Source organism: Taeniopygia guttata, chromosome W, assembly GCF_048771995.1.
Source record: "Taeniopygia guttata chromosome W, bTaeGut7.mat, whole genome shotgun sequence".
Lineage (NCBI taxonomy): Eukaryota > Metazoa > Chordata > Aves > Passeriformes > Estrildidae > Taeniopygia > Taeniopygia guttata.
In genome coordinates this window covers 27917660-27944360 of record NC_133064.1, presented here as the reverse complement: position 1 = coordinate 27944360, position 26701 = coordinate 27917660, and the positions used below count along the sequence as shown (strand labels likewise).

The 26701-nt window shown below is 41.8% G+C and overlaps 1 protein-coding gene across 15 annotated transcripts in view; it reads right to left on the bottom strand.

Moving 5' to 3' along the window:
* Positions 1-17102, bottom strand: part of LOC116806864 (heterogeneous nuclear ribonucleoprotein K) — a 28983-nt gene extending 11881 nt beyond the window's left edge. For 2 of the 15 annotated variants that reach the window (XM_072923002.1, XM_072923007.1), the window contains exons 1-8: positions 9609-9756; positions 7019-7097; positions 6062-6172; positions 4450-4506; positions 2971-3014; positions 1958-2030; positions 1263-1376; positions 106-234 (exon numbers count right to left, since the gene is read on the bottom strand). In XM_072923002.1, the coding sequence (XP_072779103.1) occupies positions 106-234; positions 1263-1376; positions 1958-2030; positions 2971-3014; positions 4450-4506; positions 6062-6172; positions 7019-7066 (576 nt within the window). In that variant the 5' untranslated portion in view covers positions 7067-7097; positions 9609-9756. Of the gene's footprint in view, positions 1-105; positions 235-1262; positions 1377-1957; positions 2031-2970; positions 3015-4449; positions 4507-6061; positions 6173-7017; positions 7098-7202; positions 7281-8636; positions 8660-9173; positions 9562-9608; positions 9758-9891 lie in introns of those variants that run through there. The other 13 variants (XM_032744643.3, XM_072923003.1, XM_032744638.3 and 10 more) reach the window with 13 other exon arrangements.
* Positions 17103-26701: the final 9599 nt, after the last annotated feature.

Below are 26701 nucleotides of genomic sequence, written 5' to 3'. Positions count from 1 at the left end.
GAATAGGTACTGAATTAAAAATAGAAATGGAAAGATATAATTTTCCAGCCAAATAATCCTGACTTTCATGAATACCAATGAAAGAATAAGTTTAAGACACATTACCTCAGAGATAAGATCCAAGATAATCTTGATACATTCCACAACTCTATCAGGTTTTCCACCAATAAGCACCACTCTATCAGTGGAATGAGGACAACATTCTTGAAAGAGTTTAATGGTGGTTTGAGTGTTCTGTTGAATAGAAGAAAAGCAACCCCCAAAATTTTCAAATAGAAGTATTTTAAACAATTTTACAAACTTATTGAAAACAAAATGGGTAAGACACACACTAAAACATTTTAAAAGAAACAGTCAAACAAATCATTCAACTTCTAGTCACTTTAGGCAAATGCTTGGCTTCCAAGTCCTTACAACAAATTTAATCTTAAAATATTATATTTTTAATACCTGCAATGACGTCAGTTGGTATGAAATGCTAGTGAAAAATTTAGATTTTTGAAGCCTTTCAATTATGGCTCATCTACACAGTTATTTAATCAAATACAAGCAAAAGGACCACATATTCATTATAAGCTTACAGGTTATATAAGCCTTCATATGTCATAAAAACATGCTTTGGATGCAAGACAGCAATGTTGCTAGGATTATGTCTATTCATCTTGCCTTCCTCGCATTCCACACAAATAGTAATTTATGCCTAAACGGTCCTGGAATTGCCTTTGATGCAATGTGAGGAAAGGACAGAAAAGAACACTAGATTGATAGAGACCACTAGCTTTTTAAGACAAAACCTCATTCCTTCACAAAGGAAAAAGTGGCCTTTAAGGTAGTGAAAGTTGAAATACCCGAAAACTAAACAAACAAAACCCTAAGAAAATTCCACCATACTTTTTTATAACAATATTCAAACATCTATTACATTATCATTAAATAGTTTATGGAGATCTATTCATGCTAAATAGTTTTCAATGTCTAACACTATCAATATAGCCTATTTAGCAGTTCCTTCCAGTAGGCATGATGAATAGCATTTTAATTTAAAAAAGTATCCTTTATTTATAAAGATTACTCTACTGCTAATACACTTAAAAGTTTTATAAGTAGTTCTGGGCTCTATGACCAACAGCTACTTCATGTATGAAATATGTTCTTAAGGATCATAGATCACAGATGAAGCTTACACTCACAGCATATGAACACAAAAAAATTAATTTGTTTATAGAATAAAAGCAGAATCTGAAAAGAATAGGAAACAGTACCTCTCTGAGTTCTTTGATTTTAGCACCCTTGACACCAATAATTCCTCCTGCTAGACTTTGGTGAATTAGAAGTCTTAATTCACAGTCAAAGTCACTACCTTTGTAGTGCTGGTACTGTAAAATGCATACAAGAATAAAATATTAGTCAGGGGAAAAAATAATTGAAAAATCCAAATACTAATTTTTATTTTCTTTGTTAAGATTTTTCTCCAAACAGCATGGTATGACTTAATTTACTGCTGAACTGTAATATTGTATTTACTATTAAAAAAAAAATAATCACATTTTAAGTAATTTGCCTCAACACAATGTGATGCCAAATTAGCTTTATTTCTTTTATTATTATTGCTGTTGTATAGAATTTTAATATATCCAACAGCTCAACACACTTGATTACAAAGCAAAGGCAGAATGGAAATTACAATAGAGCTACTTTAAATTGGGAACTAGTCAGGAAACAGGTAGTTTGAAGGGAAGGAAGCTGTTCCAAATATTATTCTTTAAAGAAATTTTCTCTGTACCCTATTAAAAAAATGTCAACACATACATTGAGAGCTATAGGTCTTCTTTCAAAAAAAGGCTGGGTTTTACTTTCTATTTTAATATATTAAAAATAGGACACAATCATCTAGAACTGTCTTGTTTTAAAATCTAAACTTATACCTCTGAAAAAGAAACAAACATAAGAGACATACCTCTTCCAAAGTAGGGATAATCTTCTTCAAGATTTCTCCAATTGTCTCTGTATCTGCACTTATACTCAAGATACTGTTAAGAGGCCATAGTGTCAGAAAACATAAAGAAGGTGGAAAGTAGCAGAAATAAGTTTATTATTCATGATCATACACAAAATTCTAACAAGACTGACAACACAGAAGACCTTACAATTAATATTCTCCATTTAACATAAACCTGTTCACTGGATTTGCAACACATGCATCTTTGTTTATGTCCAATACATATGCATGATGAGTATAAGAATTTAAGGCTAGGTAGGTCTTGCAGAGAGAGCAAGAGAACTCACAAGAGCTTTTGGAAGGGTTCAGACAGATTAACCAGGCAAGAAATCGATGCAAAACTTAAAATATGAGTGAATATTCATTTTCCCCGCTACCACTAATTTAGTATACCCTTACCATTACATTGGTAAAACTAGCACACCTTTTTGTAGAAAAGGTGGGGATATGTAAGTAGTCAACATTATATCTGGAGTAAGGTTGAGACACCAGTTAGAAATTAGATTACTAATGGGCTCTGCAAAAAATGGAACATAAATAAAAGGGGGAAAACCCCAAAACAAAACAAAAAAACAACCCCACAAACAAAAATGTAACACAAATGAGAAGTGAAGAAAAGTGAACTAGAGTTAGTATTTCAGCAGAAATAATTATGAATGGACAATACTGGGGGGAGAAAGGTGGGCCACAAAGACCAGAGCAAGAGACTCCTGAAACAATTTGATTTATAATACAGTAAATATACAACACTTGAAGCTGTGCTCTTTCCATTGAAATAAAATTAGTGGATTGTTTGGGTGGCCAACTCACGTAAAAGTTCAGTGACAAAAAGACTTAATGGGGAAAATAAGCAAACTTTAAAAAAAACAATACACGGTCTATAAGGGGATGCTATTTATATCAAAGGCAGGTAATAAAATACATTTCTCTCTTTCTATTCAGGCAGTGAGGCATAAACTGTTGGGACATACCGCTCAGGGCCACTGCTGTCTGGGACTGAAACACTTGCATTGTACTGCATTGGTCATTGGCGTTCGTGGATGTTGGCATTGGGCATGGGCATTCAATCAGTAGTTGTCAAGTATGGTACCCGTTTGGCAACGAGCACATTTTTGGGCATAGCCAACCAGGGTTTTCACATGGGCGTTCAGGGGCGGATGGGCCAACGTCATGGTGGGCAACGCAGGGGCAAGTCGATCCAGTACATGGGTAACGGAGATATATGGCCAAAAAAACAAGGAGAGGGAAAAGGGGGAAAAGCAATAAATTTTAATTTAATACAAACTATACTTATTACTTTCAGTTAATGAAGCAAGTGTAAGTTGCTTTGAAGACTAACACAATCATGGATTGCTACATCAAATGTGGCTTAACAGTATGGATCTTCACAAGTTACATTATCTGACTAAACTACATTTTACTCTTAACAATGATGTTTCAGTAGCAGGCTGGCTCATGAAGGTAGACACAAAAACTGTTGAGATTCATATTACTGAAACCTTGGGCAAGCTGGAAAGTTAGTATTCCAGACCAGTTAAATTATCTGGAGTAAGGTGATGTGTCTATTTACTTAAAACAAACAAAAACACTAGCTGCCAAAGTTTGTTTGCACAATTCGTGACCATTTCAGCTTATTCCTCAATTCTAGTTGCAATAGTTTGTGAACTTAGATTGAACTGATTCTGTGATGATATATTAGCAAATATTGTGTTGAACACAGTCTTGCTTGAAAAAAATTGTAGCTGATCCTAAGTACAGGAGTGTAAACAAATGGAATTTAAGAAGCATTGCCAAGTTTTATATATACATAACATTTACACTGAATGTGTGTCTAATCACAAGAGTCAACCCACATAAAATATCAATAGGTAAATAAGTTATGACGATTTAAAAATGCTTCCAAGTAAAACAAAATATTTCTCTACTGTTCTATACCTGTATCTACATCATGCAACCTTAACATTAATGTTTTTGTGCTTTATGTCCACACTGTTAAAGCAAAACCAGATGGACCATTATGTTTTGGGATTTTTTTGAAAGCAAGTTCAATAATTCTTTTATTGCTGGGTTAAGCCAGCCACCACAGATAGTTTTCAATAGCACTATAATGGATTCACATATATGGGAAATGGTAGTTACAGGTTTTAAGTTTTACCGATATTTCTAATAAGAGATGTTAACTCATGTAATTGTGTAATTTAGAGGAACCCTGTTTGAAAACAAAGTGGTTTAATATAAACCTCTCCTCCCACATAACTTGAGCTGGGCTTCAATTAAAAAAAAAATGAAAAACTAAAGTTATCTTCTCCAACAATCATTATAAGTGGCTTATTAGATTATTGTTGTCTAGGTTTGAATTTCTCAATTTCTAAAAATGTATGCAATCAAGTTTTCAATGCAGTGCCTTGGAAGAATTGGTGTTAAATTATTTCAAACTCATGTATACTCACATCTGTACGAAGTGCCTTAATATTTTTGCCACCTTTTCCAATCACTGCTCCAGCATTCTGGAAAATAGTTTTCAGAATTTACATTAGGCTAAAACAGCACAGACTATTTTTTTGAACCGAAGACTAAGAACAATGTATCTATTTCTGCATTACCTTGTGGGATGCATTTAAGGGTGGGGTGAGGCTTGTTTCCTTTTGAAAGGTTCAAATTAAATCAAAACAAACTGATGTGGTTTTACCATGGAGAAAAAAAAAAGTCAAAAAATATCAATGTAGAGATAAAAATACTCAGTAATATTTTTTCAATTTCAAATTTAAGTTTCTAGGCAATTCTGCCTGTATTCTCATAGAATCATAGGTGGACAAGCAGATGAATAAAAAACTGGTTGGATGATTGGTAATAGTTAATGGATCTTATTGCACCTAGAGGCTGGTAAGAAGTGGGGTACCACAGAGGTCTATCCTGGGATCTGTCATATTTAAAACAGAATGATTTGGGTTGAAAGGGACCTTAAAGATGATCTAGTTCCAACCCCCTCCCCCCATGGACAGGGATGCCACTCGCTAGATCAGGTTGCTCAGGGCCCCAACCATCTCATAGTTAGAATATGACTGAAGAAATAACTTATGGGTTTCCATGCATGTTATATAAGTCAACAACTTTGCTAGTTTATTTGATCACTTTTTTAATGTTTGCAAATTTCACTTTACCACTCCAAACATTTGAGCAAATGCTACTTTTGATTGAAGCCTATATAAGTCAATTGATCACTCAGGTAGGTACAGTCTGAAGAATGTAAAACCAATATAAACAATTGCTAACCTCCAGTTGCTAAAATCAACGGGAATAAACTCAAGATATTCAAGAGGGGAAATTGTAAAACTAATTTTTTACCAGGCTATTTCAAGAATTACATGCAAAATTATTGCTTTTACTATGCAGTTCATACATGCTGCTAACAGCACAAAAAATATTTTGCAGCACTCCACATGACTATTCATTAGAAATGCCGTGTAGAGTTAAGGTAACGTTCCCCTACCCTAAGACAAAAGATGGAGTTACTTCAGACAGCACAAACATCTGCAAATACTAAAGGAGATTCATAAACAGCAGTTTTACTGTGACAATTTATACTAGTCAATGAAGCAATTGCAATCCATGGAACATTACTCTCTTATTTACTACTGTTGATACTTATAGATTTATTAAATCTGGAGAAATTACTAAAATTTTGAGGAAGTCCTCATCTTGCCTCATATTTAATTTATAATTATAAGCTGATCATTCTCTAAACTGCTTGCTTTCTAAAGACATTCCCCTGGAAACAATTATGTTCTACTCAAACATGAGAACTGGCTTAAAATTTCTGTCTTTATTTTTTTCAATGAGTAAATTTTTTTTTAATCAAAGAAGTCCCATAGATTGTTAGACTCATCCTTGAAAAAAAATTACTGAAGATTGCAATACACTTCTACTATCATTCATGCACACAAGTATTCTTAAATAAATTTTAAATAAAGCACAAGTTCTTTCTAAACATACACAACATACACTGTCACCACTGTCTTAAGCAATGGTGTAAGCAGGAATATAGCAATACTAAGAGCATACTTTGCTTTGAAGCAAAATGCGCAATTCAACCATTTCATCTGTATTCCGAGACCTTTTGAAGGCCTGTTCTTCTTCCATATCTTCTGCAGGGCGTTTGCCTGTAGACAGGTCCATAGGGGGGAAAACACAAATATATATTTAACTTTCTAAGTCATGATAAAACTGTATAGCAAGTTATGCACTGTATTCCTAGTGAAGCATTCCCTCCCATTAGCCCAATGCTAACTTCTGACATCTACTCTAAGCATCTATACCACAGAAACAGGTTTTTACTTCATCAGTCTACATATCAATTAATAAGTGAAGACTCATTTAAATGTATAAACTACAGCTGAAATGAGATTTTTTTAAAACTTTGTGAAAAAAGAACACTTTACAACAGTGCTGCATCATCTACTTAGTATTCTTTTACAACTGGGAAAACCTTCAAGCACAAAAGATTAAAAGTAGCTTGTCCAATACCGAAATACTAGTGAAACAGTAGGAAAGCAGTACTTAAAATAGTTTTAAAAAACTGGCCTGAATCAATACTAATGCTCTAACTCTTCTTCACTAATTATGTCCAAAAGTTTTTTCATTTAGCTAATATTTTGAGTTATTTCACATATATATATACATTCCTTCAAACTAACAACTGCTATAAATTACAGTAATAGATATGCCTAACAGTATCTTTACATGATCACATTGTCCATACAAATACTGAGCATTTATCTATCAAATATTTTCAAATCTTTCCTTATAACTTTTAGTTACTTATATCATGACTAAAATACTCCCAAAGAAAAATGACATATTCATGATAGAAAAATCACATAAAACTACATGGGACATTTAAAAATTAAAATATCAAATGAAGCATTTGATACAGTTAATGCATTCCAAAATAGTTAGAAACATCACGACTCAAAAAGTTTCCTTCCCCCCAAAATAAAGTAGTCCTTTAAAAAATTTACCATTTGTCTCTGTGTTGGTAAAGGTTTCCTCCTGTTGTTCAGTCTCCATTACCTTTTATTCTTAGGATTGAAGGTAAAACCTGTTGCAGAATAAAAAAGAGCTAGTACATTATTTTGTGGGGGAAAAGGTTAATTGTACATCATACTAATGGGAAAAGCAAGAAATGCCTGCTTTTAGACCTTACCAGGTTTATATATACTTGCAGAGCAAAACTCAAGTGTTCCGGGCAGGATCAAAACCCTACTGCTTCAGAAGCCTATGAAAACAGCATAGATCAGGCTCTGTTCATGTATAGGTCTTGCTACAACTGAAAATGGGATTTTGACCTGAGATTTTGCTGCAAAGCTTTTATTTATAAATGAAAAAAACAACAAGACTAAACACATCACGAAGAGGAGAAATAATAATCAAGTACAAAGGCTTGCAGATACACAATTACACTCTGAATTATTCCAGCCTTGCTCATTTTCAAGTATTTGCTAGTTTTAAGCAATTACATATTTAAAGTGAATAATTATCTGGTTCCTACTTTTAGGATGTTATATACCATATCTTGAATTTCCTTGTTAGGAGATGCTATGTTTCAATATGCTAATTGTTTAGTTCTAAATTTAGACTAAACAATTTAGACCAAAAGTTATAAAATTAATGTTGGTGATTAGAAGTTTTCTATCAACTTACTAGCATGCCTTCCATTCAGTATAACAGATGAACAAAACATTACACACAAACCACACTTGAAAAATTCTGTTAAAAATAGCACACTATAATGTATAACCTCTGCATACATGTATGAAGAATCTCAAAAGCAGACAAACGTTTTTGACCTTGTGAAACAGGTACCTCTTACAAGATCTTTTTTTGCTAAATCCACGACGTAAGGATACTTGTAAAACAAATTAGAAGTCCAGGCAGAATAATTTTGCACCTTATTAAAAATTAATTTGTACAGATAACAGCCAAACAAAGAACGGTATTTTCCTTCCTTTGTATTTTATTGTTCAACTTTCACAGCCTGAACAAACGGTTGATACACATATCTACAAAGAAAAAGTGAGGTGTGTTTAATTTTTTGAAGCATCCTTTTAATCATCCGTTAATTTCTAAGTCACCCTGCTTTTGCAGGCTAACAGCAAGCACTGCCGGTAGGTATGCAATCTTTTACAGTCGCTGCTGAGACACCACCTCCCCAGCACATGCAAGTATTTCCAGGCCCCTAATTTGAGCTAATAGAAAAAGCACCGCCTAAAGAATAACCAAGTGTCAAAACAGACGCTGCTAGAACGCAGGGATGGGGGCAGGAAGAGAAATTTCACCAGGTTCAAATGGCTAACCCTTCCAGACCCTATTCATTTACGACCCTCCCAAAAATTCTAGAGCTGCCAGTAATATACTGTTCAGGACAAGATGCTCTCGACTAGTTGCTGTGCTCTTTTGTGCAAATCGAGTTTGCAGGATTAAATTAGCTAACGCAACATTTTTGAAAACATCTAAAGAATAAAGCAGTCACGAACATGTGTCTCTACCCCGCTCCCTCCGGGACTAAGGACCCTTCCCGCCCGGACAGACCCCTCCCCTTCCACAGCCCACGCGCCAGTCTGCTCGGGCTGACGTTCACCTTTACCCCTCGCACAGCTTCTAAAACCAGCCAGCTGCAGAGGCTCGAAATCCCAGCTCACGCCCTAGGTGGGAGGGGGAAAGGCGCCGTTACATAACCCCCACAGTCCGAGACCCACCTCCGCGGTGGCGGGAACTAGCAGAAATGGCGGCCGCTGTGATAGCGCCTACCCACTGCTAGGCGGAGCCGTGAGCCGAAAAACCACCACCACGCGGTCACAAGATTTCCCCCACTCCGACCAGAGACACAAAGGAGGCACTCAAAGGCCCTCACCCCAGCTCAAGCAGGGGCAATAGAGCGCAACAGCCCTGCCACGAGAACTCTGGCATGGCCCCTAAAAGCAGGCTCTGCTGCAGAACACTCCCCAATTGTTTTGACACAGCTGCTTCCGCACAGGCCGCAGCAGAGTGCCCTCGTCTTCCTCTCTGCCCACCATAATTACCAAAACCTCACCCCATCCACAGCTACTCTAGGTAGGCGCCAGAAAGGGGCAGCAACCGCTGCCCCCCCCCCCCCCCCCCCGGCCTTAGCACTCACCCGGCTAGTGCGACCAGCCTCCACCACATCGCCACTCCGGGAACGGCACCAGTTGGGCCGCCGTGCTCGCACTAAGGCCACCGAAGCGTGACAGCTGAGACACAAATCATCCTTTTCGCCCTTCCCTTAGGGCACATGGAGCCCCTTGGGTCCGCAGGTTGCGCAAAACCACATTAGCTAAGGAGTTATCACTCCCGGACCGCTCCTTCTCCACGCAGCAGTCCCCAGACCTACTCAATTCCGCCGCCCCGCGCAGTCCCTGCGAGAGTCCAAGAAAATCCTGGGGCCCGGCGGCGACAGGCCTCCCGTGTTTTTGTGTCACCCAACAGGGTCGGGAGGGGTACGATACACAGCTTAGTTTCCTTCAACCCGGCTTAACCCATCCCCCCTACCCCACCCCCAGTGCAAGCAACACCCCCTCCGAATCGCGCTTACCTGTACCCACCACGTACGGGAGAGAAAGGCGAACAACTCCTACTACCAACACACATGCACCAACACCGCCAGATGACTGGCCCAACCACCTTCTCTCCTCCCCCCGTCGGGGACCCACTGCGGCTCCGTTGGGTAAGGTAGCTGCCCATCAGGGCAGGGATGGCCTCTAGTTCGCCCCGCCCTCCGTGTAGACCACGGCGAGACAGGCCTAAGTAATCACGAGAAGAAGAGCACTATCCACCCTGCACCGCCGCAGTGTGCCTAGGTTGTTTGTTTGTTTTACCTGCTTGACGGGGGCCACGAGAAGTGCGGCAAGAACAGTGGAGACAATAGAAGGCAGCAAAGGAGAGCAACCTCAGAGGTTTTCTTGAAAAAAATGGCGTCTGCGAAAACTCCGTCTTGAGCTTGTTCCTTAGCACTGGAGGAGGCGGGGCAGTGTTCTTGCGATGCTTAAAGCCGTGAGTGGCGCCACGCCTCCTACTGGCTGTTGAGTTGCGCGGTATTTTGGGGGCTTGTGTACAGAGAGCAGGTATATTCTCGTCTTTCTTCCCACCTACAACTCACGTGATGGGAAGCAGGCTGCCCTGCTGGTTCTGCCCGCCCGCTCGTTCGGCACCGTTCCTGCCTCAGATAAGTGTATGGGGTGGTTCGGCTGAGGGTAGGGTGTGGGGAAAGGGGCTTGGGCTCTGGTCAGCCTGTTTGAGGAGTAGGGAGGCATGTGTCGTCCTTAATGTGACTCTGGTGGGGCGGACCACCTCGTTTTAGCATCCATCGCTGTCCACTGCAGCTAGTCGGTGTCGGCAGGGATGTGGGCTGACAGCTGGCCTTACCGCCCCCGGGGGTCTTGGCATAGGGTAGCAGCGCCAAGCTGGTGATAGGCTGTCTAAGGACTGCATGGACGACATGAGAAACTTATCGAAAATGGCGTGACACGCTAGGGATTAGACCCGTTAATGAGTAAACAAATGGGTTATTTCCTGTAAGTAACTGTACCGTTTTTTCCAAGTGGTAGAGTTCTGGGGCAAACTTAAAGGCAGGGTATTTTTTATTAGCTGCAGATTATAATGTCAGAAGACAAAAACTTTGTGTTTTTTTACTCTTATAGTAATTTTTCTTTGGTGTAATTCTGTAGGGAGGTTGAGTTCCTTGGTTATCCTCCTTTAGGAGATAAAATAGGTTCCAAGTGCAGTTATACAATTTAAATGTGCATAGATGCTTCCAAAACTATCAAGAAGCTAGAGCTTATTAACCACTGATGTTCTGAGACAATGACCACCAAATTTGGTGCTATTACAGCCAAATCTTGGACTGGGTCTCTAGATGACATTGATAGATCAGGCTAGCCTTCTGTTGTCAGTTCCAAAGCTTTAACATGATTAAAGTGTAAAAACTACCTCTATGATGCAAATACATACCTCAACCTGTTTGTATTGTAAATGAGGCTTCTCACTTGTGCTCTTCACAGTGCTAATGAGATGAGAGAATAATTTCTATTTCTGAAAGTTAAATGTTTTAATAGAAATCTCACAAGCAGCAATGAGTCCAGGGGTATAAATACAAAAATTTCTGATGGTTCAGTTTATCTCAAAGTAGATTTTACTGATGATATTCTAACAAGTTTGATTGGATTTTCACTACCTGAAATTAATATGTTGGAAAAGATACCATTTCACATCCAAAGCTTAAGCATGGTTTAGAGAAATGTCAAGGATGTCTGATAGGTTTCTGATGACTATAGAGTTGAATCCTTTCTCAGTCTAAAGCCACTGTATTAATTCTACAGGATGCAAATGAAAGGCATCTAGAACAATTGAGGAATTGCTTGAATAAATAACATGCACAAACTTGTAGATTATGCATTGGGAAATATTTAAGGCAAATTTTCCCCTGTAAGACTATTGAAAACTAAATTTTAAAGTTAACTGGTATGCCTTTTTTTTCTCAAACGTTAGTGGAAAAGTGAGAGGTGATGTCTTAGCAGGTAGGAATTTGTTTCTTATGGTTATAATATTGAAATAAACTTTTGAACTTTTTTGGCTTGATTTAAAATATTCATGTATCACTCTTATTCTGCAAAATCCTCTATCTTCTTGACTGGTGATCTGGGTTAAGAGACTGTCAGAAAACAGTAAAAAAACAAATCAGGTAATTCTTACACTTTTTTCAAGGATGATTATTTACCTGATTTTTAAAAGGTAGATGTAGGACATGACCAGCCTCGTCTTAAAGTGGTTGAGTACATTTAAACAATAACTGTTTAGATGCAGTCACAATAATGCCAGGAACCTAAAGTGTAGAGAAATTAAAATTTCCTAAATATTCATGTGAGGAAAAAAGTGTATATATAAATGGAATTAAAAGCTATGTACTTATTTAAAAAAAACAAACCTAACCCCTCCAACTGTTTCTAACATCACTTACTATCAGAAAAGAATGATTGTATCATACAGGGGATCTATTTTTTGGCATGTTAAGTATTACTAATAATTTTGAACCCACAGCCATCCTTATTCATTAGCTCTTCATGTTTACTAGTCTAATCTTTTCACAATGTAGTCAAATAGTTGTTGTGTTCCAAGGATGATGTACATGTATATTTACATTAGCCTTAATTTTGAATGTTTTTAATTTCTGCTTTTAGATTGTATTTTAAAAAAACAAACTTAGCAAAGTATAAATAAAAACATTTTGGTGGAAGCTCTTTAGTCACTTTCAAAGGATAATCTACTGCTTACTGTGTATAGAGTATCAGAAATTGTTTGCTTGGGTTTTGTTCTTTCCTTTTTTCCTTTCCTTGATTTTTTTTCCCAAAGAATTTAAAATTGATAGTTAGAAGAGGAATTGAGGAGTTGGTTTTTTTGTTTGGTTTTTTTTTTTTTTGTTGTTTTTTTTTAAATTGGACTGTTATCTTCTTTGGAAGCCTTTTTGTCATCCAAACAATATATGTTAGACCATGGGAAAAATGGAGGGAAGTAGAAGAGGAGAAAGCTTTGTAAAGCATGAGCCTTTAAAGGCTTTATTCCATACAGGTAATAAATTATTAGTTCCTTGGTCTTTTACCTTCTCCTCCCTTTTCTTTCTCAAAAGAAAACCTGAGCAAGCCATGACTGTGCAAGGCATCTTTGGGTTATTTTCTGAGAGGCTGCATTGGGTCTGGCTGGGATGGAGTTACCTTTCCTCATGGTGCTGTACTTTCTGTTTGTAGCTAGAATGGTATCCATGACTCGGGCATGTTTTGGCTACTGCTAAGCAGTGCTCACACACCATCAAGGCTGTCTCTCCAACCTTGCCTGCCCCCAAAGGCTGATAGGCTGTGGAAGGGACTGGGAGGGAACAGAGCCAGGCCAGCTGACCCAAAAAGACCAAAGGGATCTTCCATACCAGATGATGTAATGACCAGCATTAAAAGTGAAAAGGAAGGGAGGGGGGCATTTTTAAGGTGTTTCTCTTCTGAAGTAAATGCTATGCATAGTAAAACCCTACTTTCAAGGAAGTGGCTGGACATCACCTGCTCATGGGAAGTAGAGAATAAATCCATTTGTTTCCTTTACTTTGGCATGCAGCCTTTGCTTTTCTTCATTAAACTGCCTTTATCTCAACCCAGAAGTTTCACCATCTTATTTTCTCCCCATCCAGGAGAGGAAGTGAGAGTGGCTTGGTGGGCACCTGGCTGTCAGTGAAGGCCAACCCACCACAGAGGCTGTTGCATGATTTAGAACTGTTACAGAAAAAGCTTTTGTTTGGTGAGAGGTTTGATTTCTTTAGACTTGCTTCCATTTGGCTGGACATCCAGCAAGGTTTACTATTCTTCAGTTACTAGCTATAGGGTAGAATAGTTCAGTTGGAAGGAACCTACAACAGTCATCTAGTCCAACTGCCTGTCCACTTCAGGACTGTCGAAAAGTTAAAGCATGTTCTTAAGGGCTCTTGTCCTGGTATGTTTTCTCCTCAAGCCAGGTCTTATAAGCTCTCAAAGGACTTATCACCCCCGAGATAGCTCAGCTACCTCAAATGGCATAAAATTAGCAAGATGGCTTCTGAGGTTGTGTTGGAAACGGAAAAGTTTTAATAAAAGGCAAAATAACAAAGCAACAAAGCTCTTACAAAGAAAACCTGAGCCAGGGGCAAGAGGTTCTTGCTCCTGTTAAAACACTTCACAAAAGCAATTATTTCCTTTGTTCTCTTCTTTTTCTAGTGAATTGCTTAGGCAGGACCTTTTGGCTTCTGTCCAATTGGCAGCCCTAGGTTTAAGGTGAAGTCCCAAAGGTCCTATGAGGTGTCTTTTTACCAAATTGAGGAGAGATACTTGTGGGCTTTTTTCCTTTTTAAGGAGACAAAGGATAATTTGGTCACTCTGTCAACAGGGGGCACATTCCTACATCTCACCCTTTCTATATATAAAAAGGAAAGAGGAGAAAGGAACATGATGTGAAAAAGCCTCACCCTTGATTACAATTTGTAGTTATGCTAATAATTTTAAAATTTGTGTCATGGTTTGACACTGGCACAATGCCAGCGCCCCCATGAAAATGCAACCTCTCAATTGAATGCTGTGAAATGCGATCAGGAAACAGCAGAGCAGGCCCAAGCTTAATAAGAAGAGAAAAAAAACTTTATTAAGCGACTACTACTATACGACTATAAAAGGGAAAAAAAGAGAAACACACAAAATCCAAATGAAAACCTTTCAAAACATTCCTCCTGCCCCACCAATTCCAACAAACCACGGTGAAACACAACTTGGACCCCCAATCAGGTTCCCACCCTTCAGATAATCAGTACTCAGTCCATCGAGGGAGAGAGGAGTCTCTCCTGTGCCACAGACCCCCCCAAGAAACACAGCTGCCACTTCTTGTGTTTCCATGTCACACACGGCACCGCCCAGAGAAAATCTGCCAGTGTGACCTTCTCCTTTCCATGCACAGTGCTCTCACCACCAATGCATGGATGGACAAACTACTCTTAGGATTTTTTTCTTTCAAGGATGCTTTGCCAAGAGGGGAAAAAACAACAGTTCAGTTTTTCATTTTTTGGGACCACAATCCCCCCCATTTTCTTCCTCCCCTGGGGCTGAGGGTCTCAGGAACAGAGATCTTCTTCTCTTCTTCTTCTCTGAAGACAGGGGGCACCACCACAAACCTCCCTAACTTCTCTCTGTTCCCTCCACTCCTGTCTTTTCTCAGCTGCTGAAGCAGGTCTCTTGGCTCACCAGCATCCTCCTAAAATACAGTCTCTCTTGGAGGAGAAAATCGGTTCAGTCTATGGCTAACAATAAAAAGTCCAGCCAAAAGCCACTCCATCATCTCCCCCCCAAGTCTTCTTTCCCTAACATCCCATGTCCAGGCTGTCTCTCTTCCTCTCTTTCAAACTGAGGAGGAGTAAAATTTCACAAAGCTTTCATTTCTCAAGGGAGGGTTAAAGTCCCGACTCCCTGGATGGCTCTCTGCCCAGATCTCCGGCTCCCACGGCTGGGCACCTTGCGGCCTTGTGGCCCCCTGCTCTTCTCCTTCCCCACGGTGTACTGCTGACAAACCGTCGCTGTCTCTTCTGAGAGAGAGAGAGAGAGAGAGAGAGAGAGAGAGAGAGAGACTCTGGTGGGGGAAACAGAGACATCCTCCACCCATCCATCTGCAGCGGGCCAGCCCGGTTCCTGTCCCTCCACCCTTCGGTCTACCTCAATCTGGGCCGCGTGGCTCCCCTCCCCCACCCAGCAACAGGCCGGGCAGGGGAGAGTCCTGCACTGCACCCTGACCTGAACCAAAGAGAGCATGTTCTCCTGGGAGTTCTGCTTTTAACCCCTCTGTGTTCTCAGAGGCGTGTCCACCCTCAATTGGTCACCCCAAGTGTCAATATCCAAACTGACCTCTTCCTTCCAAGAAGATTCTTTTTCCTGTGTCAAACCACGACAATTTGGTTATAATTTTAATGCTTGTAAATTATTCTTTTATCTTAACTTTGGTGAAGTGTTTTCCCAGGAAAGCCTCAAGTTTCTGGCTAGATATGATTTAAACATATAGAACTTCAATGCATTTTTAACATATGATTTAGAGGTGGGTTAATAACTTTTTAACACAACAGCAATAACTCACAGAACCTTTTCAGTGCAAAACTATTTTTTAAACTATTTTAACTAGTGCAAACTTAGAAAACAGTCTATGCTTCCAGCTGTCGCTCAGTTGTTTGCGTGTTCTTCTGGCGTCTTCTGCTGCTCTTGGATCAGCTGTACCTGTGACTTGACATTTTTTTGCAGGGACCCATTGAAGACCTGCATTTGTAGAAACGCTTGCAAACCCCCTCCCCATGTCACAAGAGGATCGGGTCCTGAAATTTATCCTGTCTCTGGATCCTTTATGAAGACTGGTGGCTTTTCCTTGAGCTTTGCTTGACTGATATTGTTGAAATGTCTGAAAATCGATGGTACCTGCTCCATAAAATAATTATTTTAAAAATTAAAAACATTTATTTTATTCAGCCTGTCTATGGCAAACAGCACTTCTGTCCCTCCCTTTTGCCTTTCAAGGATCATTTTCAGCGATCTGTGTGCTCTTTCTACAATAGATTGGCCTGTGGAGAAATGTGGAATACCTGTGGTGTGTTTGATACCCCAAAATTTGCAAAACTCTTGCAGTTTATTAGAAATGTAGGCTCGTCCCTTGTCTGTTTTAACTTCTTGAGGAATGCCTAGGGATGCAAAGGCTTGTAAAAAATGTTTAATTACATCTCTACACTTTTCTCCTTTATGTGCAGAAGTGAAGATTGCTCCTGAGAACGTATATATTGATAAGTGTATATGTTTGAACCGTGCAAATGACTGATATTGAGTTATGTCAGTTTGCCACATCTGCAGGCTATTTAAGCCTTGAGGGTTAACCCCTGTTGCTATTGCTGGTATGGTTAATTTTTGGCAATCTGGACATAATAGAACAATCGATTTAGCTTGATTCTGAGAGATGTTAAACATTCTTACTAAGGCAGGTGCATTGTTATGATAGAAAGCATGGCTCATTCTGGCTTGTTCGATAATATTTAGAAGTGTATTCTGTGTTTACATGGCTAAAAGATCAGCCATGGGATTGTCTTCTGCTAGGAAACATGGAAGCACAGAATGTGAACGAATGTGTATTGCAAAGTAAGGTTCCTGTCAAATAGAAAGAAGGAAGATTAATTTCTTGAGCAAACCGTATAGCGGGTCATTGGAAACCTCTTTTAGCAGAGACCGTTCTGCTCTCTCCACTACACCTGCAACATAGAATGAATCAGTTAGGAAATTAAAAGGAAAAGTGAATTTTGAAAAGACCCGCTGTCATGGTTTGGTGCTGGCGCAATGCCAGTGCCCCCATGAAAATGCACCTTCCCAAATAAATGCTGTGAGATGCGATCCGGAACAGAGCAGAGCAGGCCCAAGCTTAATAACAAAGGGAAAAATTTTATTAAACTACTACTACTACTATAAAAGACACACACACACTAAATCCAAAATGAAAACCTTCCAAAACATTCCTTCTCCCCCTACTCAACTCCAACAAACCACAGTGAGACACAACTCGGACCCCTAATCAAGTCATCACCTTTCAATATAATCAATACTCAGTCCATCAAGGGAGAGAGGAGTCTCCCTTGCACCATAGACCCCCAGGAAACACAATTGCCACTTCTCGTGCTTCCATGTCACACATGGCACTGCCCGGAAAAAATCTGCCAGTGTGACACTCTCCTCTCCATGTCACAGTGGTCTCACCACCATGCATGGACAGACTGCTCATAGGGCTCCTTTAAGGATGCTTTGGCAAGGACCCACAGGAACAACAGTCCAGTGTCTCATTTTGGGACCACAGTCCCCCCCATTTTCCTCCTCCCCTGGGGCCAAGGGTGAAAACAGAGATCTTCATCTTCTCTGAAGACAGAGGGCATCATCACACCCTCCTCAGCTTTTCTCTGTTCACTCCATTCCTGCACTGGTAGTTGCTAAAGCAGGTCTCGTGGCTCACCATTGCATCCCCATAAAATGAAGTCTCTCTTGGAGGAGAAATTGGTTCAGACAAGAAAAGTCCAGCCAAAAGCCACTCCATCATCTCCCCGCAACCTTCTTTTCCTAACATCTCAGGTCCCAGGCTGTCTCTCTTTTCTTTCAAATCGAGGAGGAGTAATATTTCACAAAGCCTTCATTCCCCAGGAAAGGGTTACCCTGGACGGCTGAATCTCGACCCAGGACTCCATCTCCCACGCTGGGCACCTCCCCCCCCCCCCCCCTTCTCCTTTGCCGGCAAATTTCCACGTGTCTTCAGGCTCTCTCTTTCTTTCCCTCGGGGGGGGGGGGGGGGGGGAGGAACAAAGACATCTTAGACTTCCTCCACCCTTCCGTCCGCAGAAGCTGGCTCGGTTCCAGTCCCTTCACACCCTGGCCTACCTCTACAGGCCGAATGGCTTCCCCTCCCCCAGCCAGCCTGTGGCTGGGCAGGGGACAGTCCACACTCTCCGATGACCTGAACCAAAGAGAGTTCTCCTGGGAGTTCTTGCTTTTTAACCCCCTGTGTTCTCAGAGGCATGTCCAGCCTTCAGTGGTCACTCCAGGTGCCAATATCCAAACATGACCACTGATTGGTTTAACTACCAATTTCCTTAGAAAATTCTCTTCCGTGTCAAACCACGACACCACCACAACTGCCATTAACTCTATTATTTGTGAAGAACCATCTACTTCTTCAATATCTAATTCCCATTTTTTCGTCTCTGGATTTTGCCAAGCAATTAGATTTTTTTGACTTCCCTGAACCATCTGTAAAAAATATGTGATTGTATCTAGGGGTGCATGACGTCTTAAGGGTTTATGAATTAATTTTAGAAATGAAGTTAGTAGCTCATGTTTGGGACAACTGACTGATATTTTCCCTGTAAAATTTTCTAGGGCAAATTGCATAACCTCTGAATTTTGAATTAACCATTCCAAATAGATGGATGTGACAGGCAGAAAGAGTTCTGCAAAATCCTTTCCTGAAAGGGAAAACATTCGGGAATCTACCCTTTATAATCAATTGTGATATAATTTCAGGGCAAGTTGTTATAGTTTTACCCAGCTGACGAGATAGGAAAACCCATTCTAAGATTATCAGATGGTCCTTCTTCTCTAGATCCCACTGGAATATTAGACCGTGAAGCTGTGGACTCTCCTCTAAAACTGTAAACAAAAAGGACAAGTTAAGATTATTATCTATGAGCCTGGCGTGATTGGATGGCTCACATCACTTTATCTAAAGCATTTTGGGCTTCTTTGTTGAATTCTCGTGGTGAGTTTAAAGCTGTGTCTCCCTTCTATATATCAGACAGAGGGGCTAAGTCCTGATTTGAAATGCCTAGCAGTGAATGAAGGCAGTTCAGAGTCCCTACCAGCTGCTGTACTTCAGTGTTTTTGGATTTCTCTTTAGTTGGAGTGGTTGTGGAGTTACAGTTTGTTCTGTGATTCTGTATCCTAAATATTTCCAGGGAGGAAGTGTTTGTATTTTTTCCTTCACTATTGTGAGTCCTGCTTTCTGCACTGCTGAGATGACCTGGTCTGCTGTCTCCCGCATTGATGCTTGGTCCTTTGCTGCTACCAAAATATCGTCCATATAATGTGAGGGAATTTGGGTATTGTACATGAACTGAGGAAAGTACTTTTGCTACATACAACTGGCATATACTCAGAGAATTGTGCATACCTTGAGGAAGTACAAGCCAATGGTATCTTTTTAAAGGGACCTGCTGATTTATTGATGGGATAGAAAAATCAAATCTTTGTGCGTCATCATGATGTAAACGAATATTGAAAAAAACAGTTATTTAAATCAATGACAGTCAACTTCCAATTGTTTGGAATCATAATAGGAGAAGGTAAACCTGGATGTAAAGGACCCATTTCTTGAATCACTTTGTTAACCTTTCTGAGATCCTGCAATAACCTCAATTTCCCATTGTTTGGCTTTTTAACTATGAAATTTGGAGTATTCCAGGGGCTGGTAGTTGGAATTAAGTGACCTTTATTTAACTGTTCCTGTAACAATTGCTCTAATACAGCAAGTTTCTCTTCTGATAAGGGCCATTGGCTGACCCAGACAGGTGTATTAGATGTCCATGTGAGTTTTAGAGTGTTATGTCCATCAACAGCCCTTGTTAAAAATCAGTTTCTAATCTCAGACCCCATTGGGAGAGAATGTCTCTTCCCCAAAGAACTATATCAGCTCCTACTATGAATGGTTTTGTGGTGGCAACACAACCTTCAGGTGCCTCAAATGTGACCAAGTGCAAACTACAAAAGCTTTCACAGTGGCTACCAATACCTGCCAGTTGGTCTGGTGTGGGTACGATGGTCCAGTCCTGTGGCCATTTCAATTTCAATATCAGTGATGTCAGCTCCAGTATCTATCAGGCCAACGAGGGTGATTGTGGGTATTATCAGTTCAGTCAGAGAGAAAACAAAGGTTTCTAACCAGGCAGAAGCCTGGGAAGCAGTTGAGAAAGAATGTAAATAATTCTTTATCTGTCTTGTTGTTCACATTGTTTATAGATAAGATCTGCCACTGTTCCTCATTCAGTGCACACCAATGGTGTGAGATGTTTTTACTTCAGGACCAATAGAATGGGTCTAGACGATACTCTCTATAAAAGAGAGATGTATTTGAAATAAATCAGAGTTCTACTCTCTCGCCTTCTGAAGTGGAGTAATTTCATACCGTCCTGCCTCAACGGCATCAAGTGATGGTTTTCCTGAGATGCTTCAGGACACAGGTGAGTTGAGGCTGCCCGTGGCTGGTGTGCCTGGTCCAAGCGATGAGGGATATGTTGCTCTGTGACTCTGTTAGGAGAAAAGCTTGTGCTATGATTAGTCCTTTAGGTAGAAAACAAGGAGGGTCTGGACATAAAGCTAATACAGTGATTTCCTGTGAACAGGTGACAGATAACACAGTTGGAATGATATAGAAACATTCTGCACGAGATCTGTTCCCTCCCACTATTAAGAACTGATGTGGTTGTGGTTCAGGGCCCAGCTGTCCTGTGGATATTGTGTGAGGAATGTGATTTGTTAGCATTACTGGTTGGGCTGTAGACAGCTCCAATCTGGTACCTGGGGACATTGTGCTTGGTAGTCCTGCAAAGATCTGCTGCAGTTTTGTGCTTCGTGGCCTGTGGTACAGTGGTTCTTGTGTCCTCGCATACCACTGAACCGTGCTGAGCTGCAAGTTTCCCAGAAGATGGCATGGACAACCCTGTACTGGGTGAAAACTTAGTATTTTGACAGGGACCTCTGTATCCACTGCTTTTTGGAGGTGACCTCTTTCTTAGTTTTGGACATTCGCTTTTAAAATGCCCTTTTGGCCACAAGAATAACATCTATCCTTTGGAATCTGTTGGTTTTCAATTGACCCTTTAAATGCTGTTAGAGCCTCTGCTAGGGTTTGTGTTTGAATTTCTACAGCTGTTGGAACTCAAAATGTCCCTCAGACATTTTTGGAGGTTCCAGGCCCTGGTCAGAAGCATTTGAGACCCTGGCAGGCAGCTGGAAACAGCTGTGATTTTGAGTTTGAGCCATGGAATGATTTACCAACTTTGCAGGTAGAACAACAAGTCACAAAAGTTTAGATATTATAGTAGTAGTTACAAAGTAGAGGGAAAAATTTTTTAGTATTGTACAAGGGGGTTTTAGCACCTGTACAGGGGGGTTTTTACTTTGTACATGGGGCTCAGAGGTTTTAAGATGGAGGAATGTAGGCCAGTCCCGTTTCTCCTCTTTCTTCTTCCTTACCTCTATGTTCTTGATGATGTTGGCATTCATGGATTGGTTTAGAATAGAAAAGCACCATTTAATATAGGTAGTAGGTATTGGGGAAAAACTGTAAACATGTATCACGTAATGTATCATATAAAAGATAGCAGCAGCCAGGGGCAGGGGAAGAGAAGAAGACAGCAGACAGAGAGGGTGTCAGGGGTGTGTGTGCCTCTGCCTGAGCTGCTGACCAAACTGCAGTAGCCCGAGAAGACAATCTTTTAGATAGCTTACAATAAACTGCCTTGAGACCGAACAACAAGAGGCTGCTGAGTTTTCTTTGGAAGTACGGATTGGAGGAGAGACTTTACCACCACATGGAACCCCTGAACCAGGCCGGGGTTCCGACATATAGCTTTTTCCTGCTGCATTAGGGTGTTTTCCTGTGCAGTTGTGATGGCAATAGCTAGCACCTCTGCCTGCATGGCTGCTGCATGTTCAGGGGTACCCAGGCAGTTGCAAGCGTCCACTAGCTGTATTAAGGTGGGCTCAGGGTCTTGTGGCAATGCACATAATATTTTTTTGCAGCTTGGACTTGCATTAGAAATTGCAAGTCGTTTTAATAACTCTTCTCTGGCACGATCTATGCGAATTTGCTTATCCAATGCCAATTTTAAATGGTCCAAAACCGTAATGTATGGCTCATCCATTCCTTGTTTATTTCTGTGAAGTCTAATCCCGGTTTATTCCCATCAGGCACCTGGAGCAGGGCATTACTTGGTGCTTCCTTAATATCCTGAAGGATTGGTCTATTAAGAGCCCTTGCTTGTCTTTGTGGGTCTATGTAGGCTCCTTCCCCAGCAAGCTGGTCTAGAGTTATATTTGCAGTGGCTGGAGTTCTTGCATAACCTCTTAAAAGGTCATTTCGTAAACGCTTCAATGCCAGTTCCCACAGAGAATACTCAATTGGAGACAGGAAAGACGTACAAAGCTGCCTTAGGTCATGAGGGGTAAATGCATTGGCTGAAAAAGTGGCTTGTAATAGACCTCGGAAATATACTGATTCTCTTCTATACGACCTAGCTGCTTTGCATATCTCTTATTTCTGCAAAGCTTATTTGTTCCCACTGTGGTCCTCCCGCCCCCCGACATTATATCTGACTGGAAACACTGATTTTTTAGAGGCAATGTCCCATTCTCCGTCCTGGACTGCGTCCCTTCTCTGCCAGGTATCTGTGCCTCCTGATGTATAAAACTCGTCCTCAGATTTTGGGGGGCTACCCCAGGGGGTGTGGGAATATCTCCGGTTCGGGATTGGGGCTTCTCCAGATATGGGCGCTGCCATTTTGGATGGGGTCACTTCCGGGAGGTCACATTTGGTTCCCACGGTCGGCAGGGTGAGGGCGTGCCGTCCTGTGGTGTGGGTGGGGATTTCGGGCAGGGAGGCAGAGCGGGCTCGGCCCACAAAAGGGGAGTGCCCGCGTCTGATGGGCGGCAGCTTAGTGACGTGTCGGAAAGGGAATCCTGGGAGTCAGAGGATGGAACACGCCCACGAAAGGCAGAGCTCGGCAGCTCTGAAACATGGCCCTGGCCACGCGAGCTATTGTCCTCACAGAGAATGGATTCAGCTCAGCTTTTTTCAATTGCACTGCCAAAATTTAGCGATTTAGTGCGTCTGAGGTTACTTTTGAGAGGAAACCGGGGAGAATTAATCAGGTTCGGGGGGTTAGGAAAGACAGGTTGCAGACTGGTCTGGCCAGGATGATTTTGTTTCCCTCCCGAGGGAGGAGGAGGGGCCGGACGGGGAGCAGCTGGCCTGGCCGTCTCCTGCCTGTGCTCCCGGGGTTGGTGTGCCTCGGGGCGGGTTGGGGACATGGAATCTGCCCACCCTCCTTTCTTTCTGCTGCAGCCTGCGGTCGGCTCTCTATGCTCTGAGGTGTTTTGTGGCTGTCTCTAGCTTGCTTTTCACTCTTCAATGTTACAAATTGTAACACCGTCTGAAATATTGGATGTAGTTTTAGGCTGGACTTATTTTCCAAACTGCATAATCTAAGTCTCACAGCATCCCAGAACTTTAGGGTAAGCGTCTCAGATGTATTTATGATTAGGAATTCTGTGAAAACCCATCTGATGAGCTTTTTAAGCTGTTCCTTCTCAAATTTTACATCTTGAATTTCTAATTTGTAGTTCAAATAAAAATAAAGATCCTGCTGTTCTACAGATAGCTTGTTCCCCATTTTCTTACTCACCAAATGATGATTTTCAGAGCAGCTATCGTCCTTGGTCTGAACTTCTCGGGTCTGGAAACTCAGCGGTGTCTCAGCCAATAGCAAGCTGTCTCTGAAGAGGTCCTTATGAATTCACAGTGTCTCTTTTCACCTGCATGAGGCTTTGATCTGTGTGGCCCCCTCCAACGGCCTCAGATCCTCCATCACCTGGGGTTTTTTCCTTTGGTCCCACAAAAAGCCAGTCGCAGGCCTGCACTCCCCAAAACGTAAGACCAAGGAAAAAATGTCCTATTTTGATCGAGGGCAAATCAAAATTTCCTGAACTATGTCTCTCAATATGAGAAATCACCTGTTCAGGTGCCAAGTGATGCGTTTTCTCCTCGAGCCAGGTCTTATGAGCTCTCAGAGGATTTATCACCCTTGAGATAGCCCAGCTACCTCAAATGGCATAAAATTAGCAGGATGCCTTCTGAGGTTGTGTTGGAAACAGAAAAGTTTTAATAAAAGGCAAAATAACAAAACTCTTGCAGAGAAAACCTGAGCCAGGGGCAAGAGGTTCTTGCTCCTGCTAAAACACTTCACAAAAGCGATTATTTCCTTTGTTCTCTTCTTTTTTGTCATGGTTTGACACTGGCACAATGCCAGTGCCCCCCATGAAAATGCAATCTCTCAACTGAATGCTGTGAAATGCGATCGAGAACAGAGCAAAGCAGGCCCAAGCTTAATAACAAGAAAAAAACTTTATTAAACTACTACCACTATGCTACTATAAAAGGGAGGGGGGGGGGGAAAGAAGAAAGAAACACACACAATTCAAAATGAAAACCTTCCAAAGCATTCCTCCTCCCACCACCCAACTCCAACAAACCACAATGAGACACAATCTGGACCCCAATCAGGTTTCCACCCTCCAGATAATCAACACCCAGTCCATCTGCAGGGAGAGAGGAGTCTCTCTTGTGCCACAGATACCCCAAGAAACACAGATGCCACATCCTGTTCTTCCATGTCACCACATGGCACCGCCCGGAGAAAAAAAGTTTGCCAGTGGTGACCCCCTCCTTTCCATGCACAGTGTTCTCACCACCAATGCATGGATGGACAGACTGCTTTTAGGATTTTCCTTTCAAGGATGCCCTGCCAAGAGGGGAAAAAACAACAGTTCAGTTTTTCATTTTTGGGACCAACAGTCCCCCCCATTTTCCCCTGGGGCCGAGGATCCACAAACAGAGATCTTCTTCTCTTCTTCCTCTCTGAAGACAGGGGGCACCACCACAAACCTCCCCAACTTTCCTCTGTTCGCTCCACTTCTGTCTTTTCCCAGCTGAAGCAGGTCTCTTGGGCTCACCAGCATCCTCCTAAAATACAGTCTCTCTTGGAGGAGAAGATCAGTTCAATCTGTGGCTACCAAGAAAAAGTCCAGCCAAACAGCCACTCCATCATCTCCTCCCACCTAGAATTTCTCCTTCCAACCTCCCGGGTCCCAGGCTGTCTCTCTTCCTCTCTTTTTCAAACCAGGGAGGAGGAAAAATTCACAAAGCTTTCATTTCTCAGGAAGGGTTAAAAGTCCCAACTCCCAGAGATGGCTTGCTGCCCAGGCTCCAGCTCCCACAGCCCGGCTGGGCACCTTGCGGCCCCCCTGCTCTTCTCCTTCCCCGCGGCGAACTGCTGATAAAAACCACCGCCGTCTCTTTTTCTCTCTTGGGAGAGAGAGACTCTGGGGGAACGGAGACATCCCAGATTTCTCCACCCTTCCATCTGCAGGGGGCCAACCCGGGTTCCAGTCCCTCCACCCTTGGGCCTACCTCCGAAGGCCACATGGCTTCTCCCCTCCCCCACCCAGCTCGTGGCCGGGCAGGGGAGAGTCCTGCACTGACCGCTGACCGGAACCCAAGAGAGCGAGTTCCCCTGGGAATTCTGCTTTTAACCCCTCTGTGTTCTCAGAGGCGTGTCCACCTTCAATTGGTCAATGTCCAAATTGACTTCTTCCTTCCGGAAAAATTCTTTTTCCGTGTCAAACCACGACATTTTTCTAGTGAATTACTTAGGGAGGACCTTTTGGCTTCTGTCCACCTGGCAGCCCTAGGTTTAAGGTGAAGTCCCAAAGGTCCTATGAGGTTTGTTTTTACCAAATTGAGGAGAGATACTTGTGGGCTTTTTTCCTTTTTAAGGAGACAAAGGATAATTTGGTCACTCTGTCAACAGGGGGCACATTCCTACATTGTCCAAATGCCTCTTAAACACAGACAGACATGGGGCATTGACCACCTCTCTGGGAAGCCTGTTCTGGTGTTTGATGACCCTCTTTTCAAATAAATGCTTTTTAATGTCAAGTCTAAACCAGGTGCAGTTTGAACCACTCCCACACATCTTGTCACTGGATACCAGACAGAAGAGCTCAGCACCTGTCTCTGCTTCCTCTTCTTCTCTTCAGGAAGCTGCAGCAAGCCATGAGGTCACCCCTCAGCCTCCTTTTCTCCAAACTAGACAAACCCAGAGCCCTCAGTAGATCATCATAGGACATTTCTTTCAGCCTTTTCAGCTGCTTTGTTGCCCTCCTCTGGATGCATTCAAGTACCTTCTCATCCTTTTAAAATTATACAGCCCAGAACTGCACACAGTACTCAAGGAGAGGCCAAAGCACTGCTAGATACAGAGGCAATAATCACCTCTTTTGACCAGCTTGTTATACTGCATTTAATGCACCACAGAACATGGTTTGCCCACTTGGCTGCCAGGGCTCACTGCTGACTCCAATTGGGCCCACTGTCAATCAGCACCCCCAGATCTCTTTCTGCAGGACTGCTCTCCAGCCATTTGTCTCCCAATCTATATTTGTTCCTGATGTTTCCCTGTCCCAGGTGCAGAAGCTGGCATTTGTTCTTGTTAAATTTCATGCCACTGATGATTGCCCAATACTCCAGTCTATCTTGATCCCCCTGCAAGGCCTCTGGTCCCTGGTAAGAGTCACCAGCACACTTGCTAATGGTGCATTAAACTCCTGCATCCAGATAATTGATAAATATATAAACAGAACTGAGCTCTGAGGAATCCTGCTGGTGGCCAGTCACCAGACATATGTAGCCTCATTTGCTACAGCCATTTGAGCCCTGCCCTTCAGTCAGTTC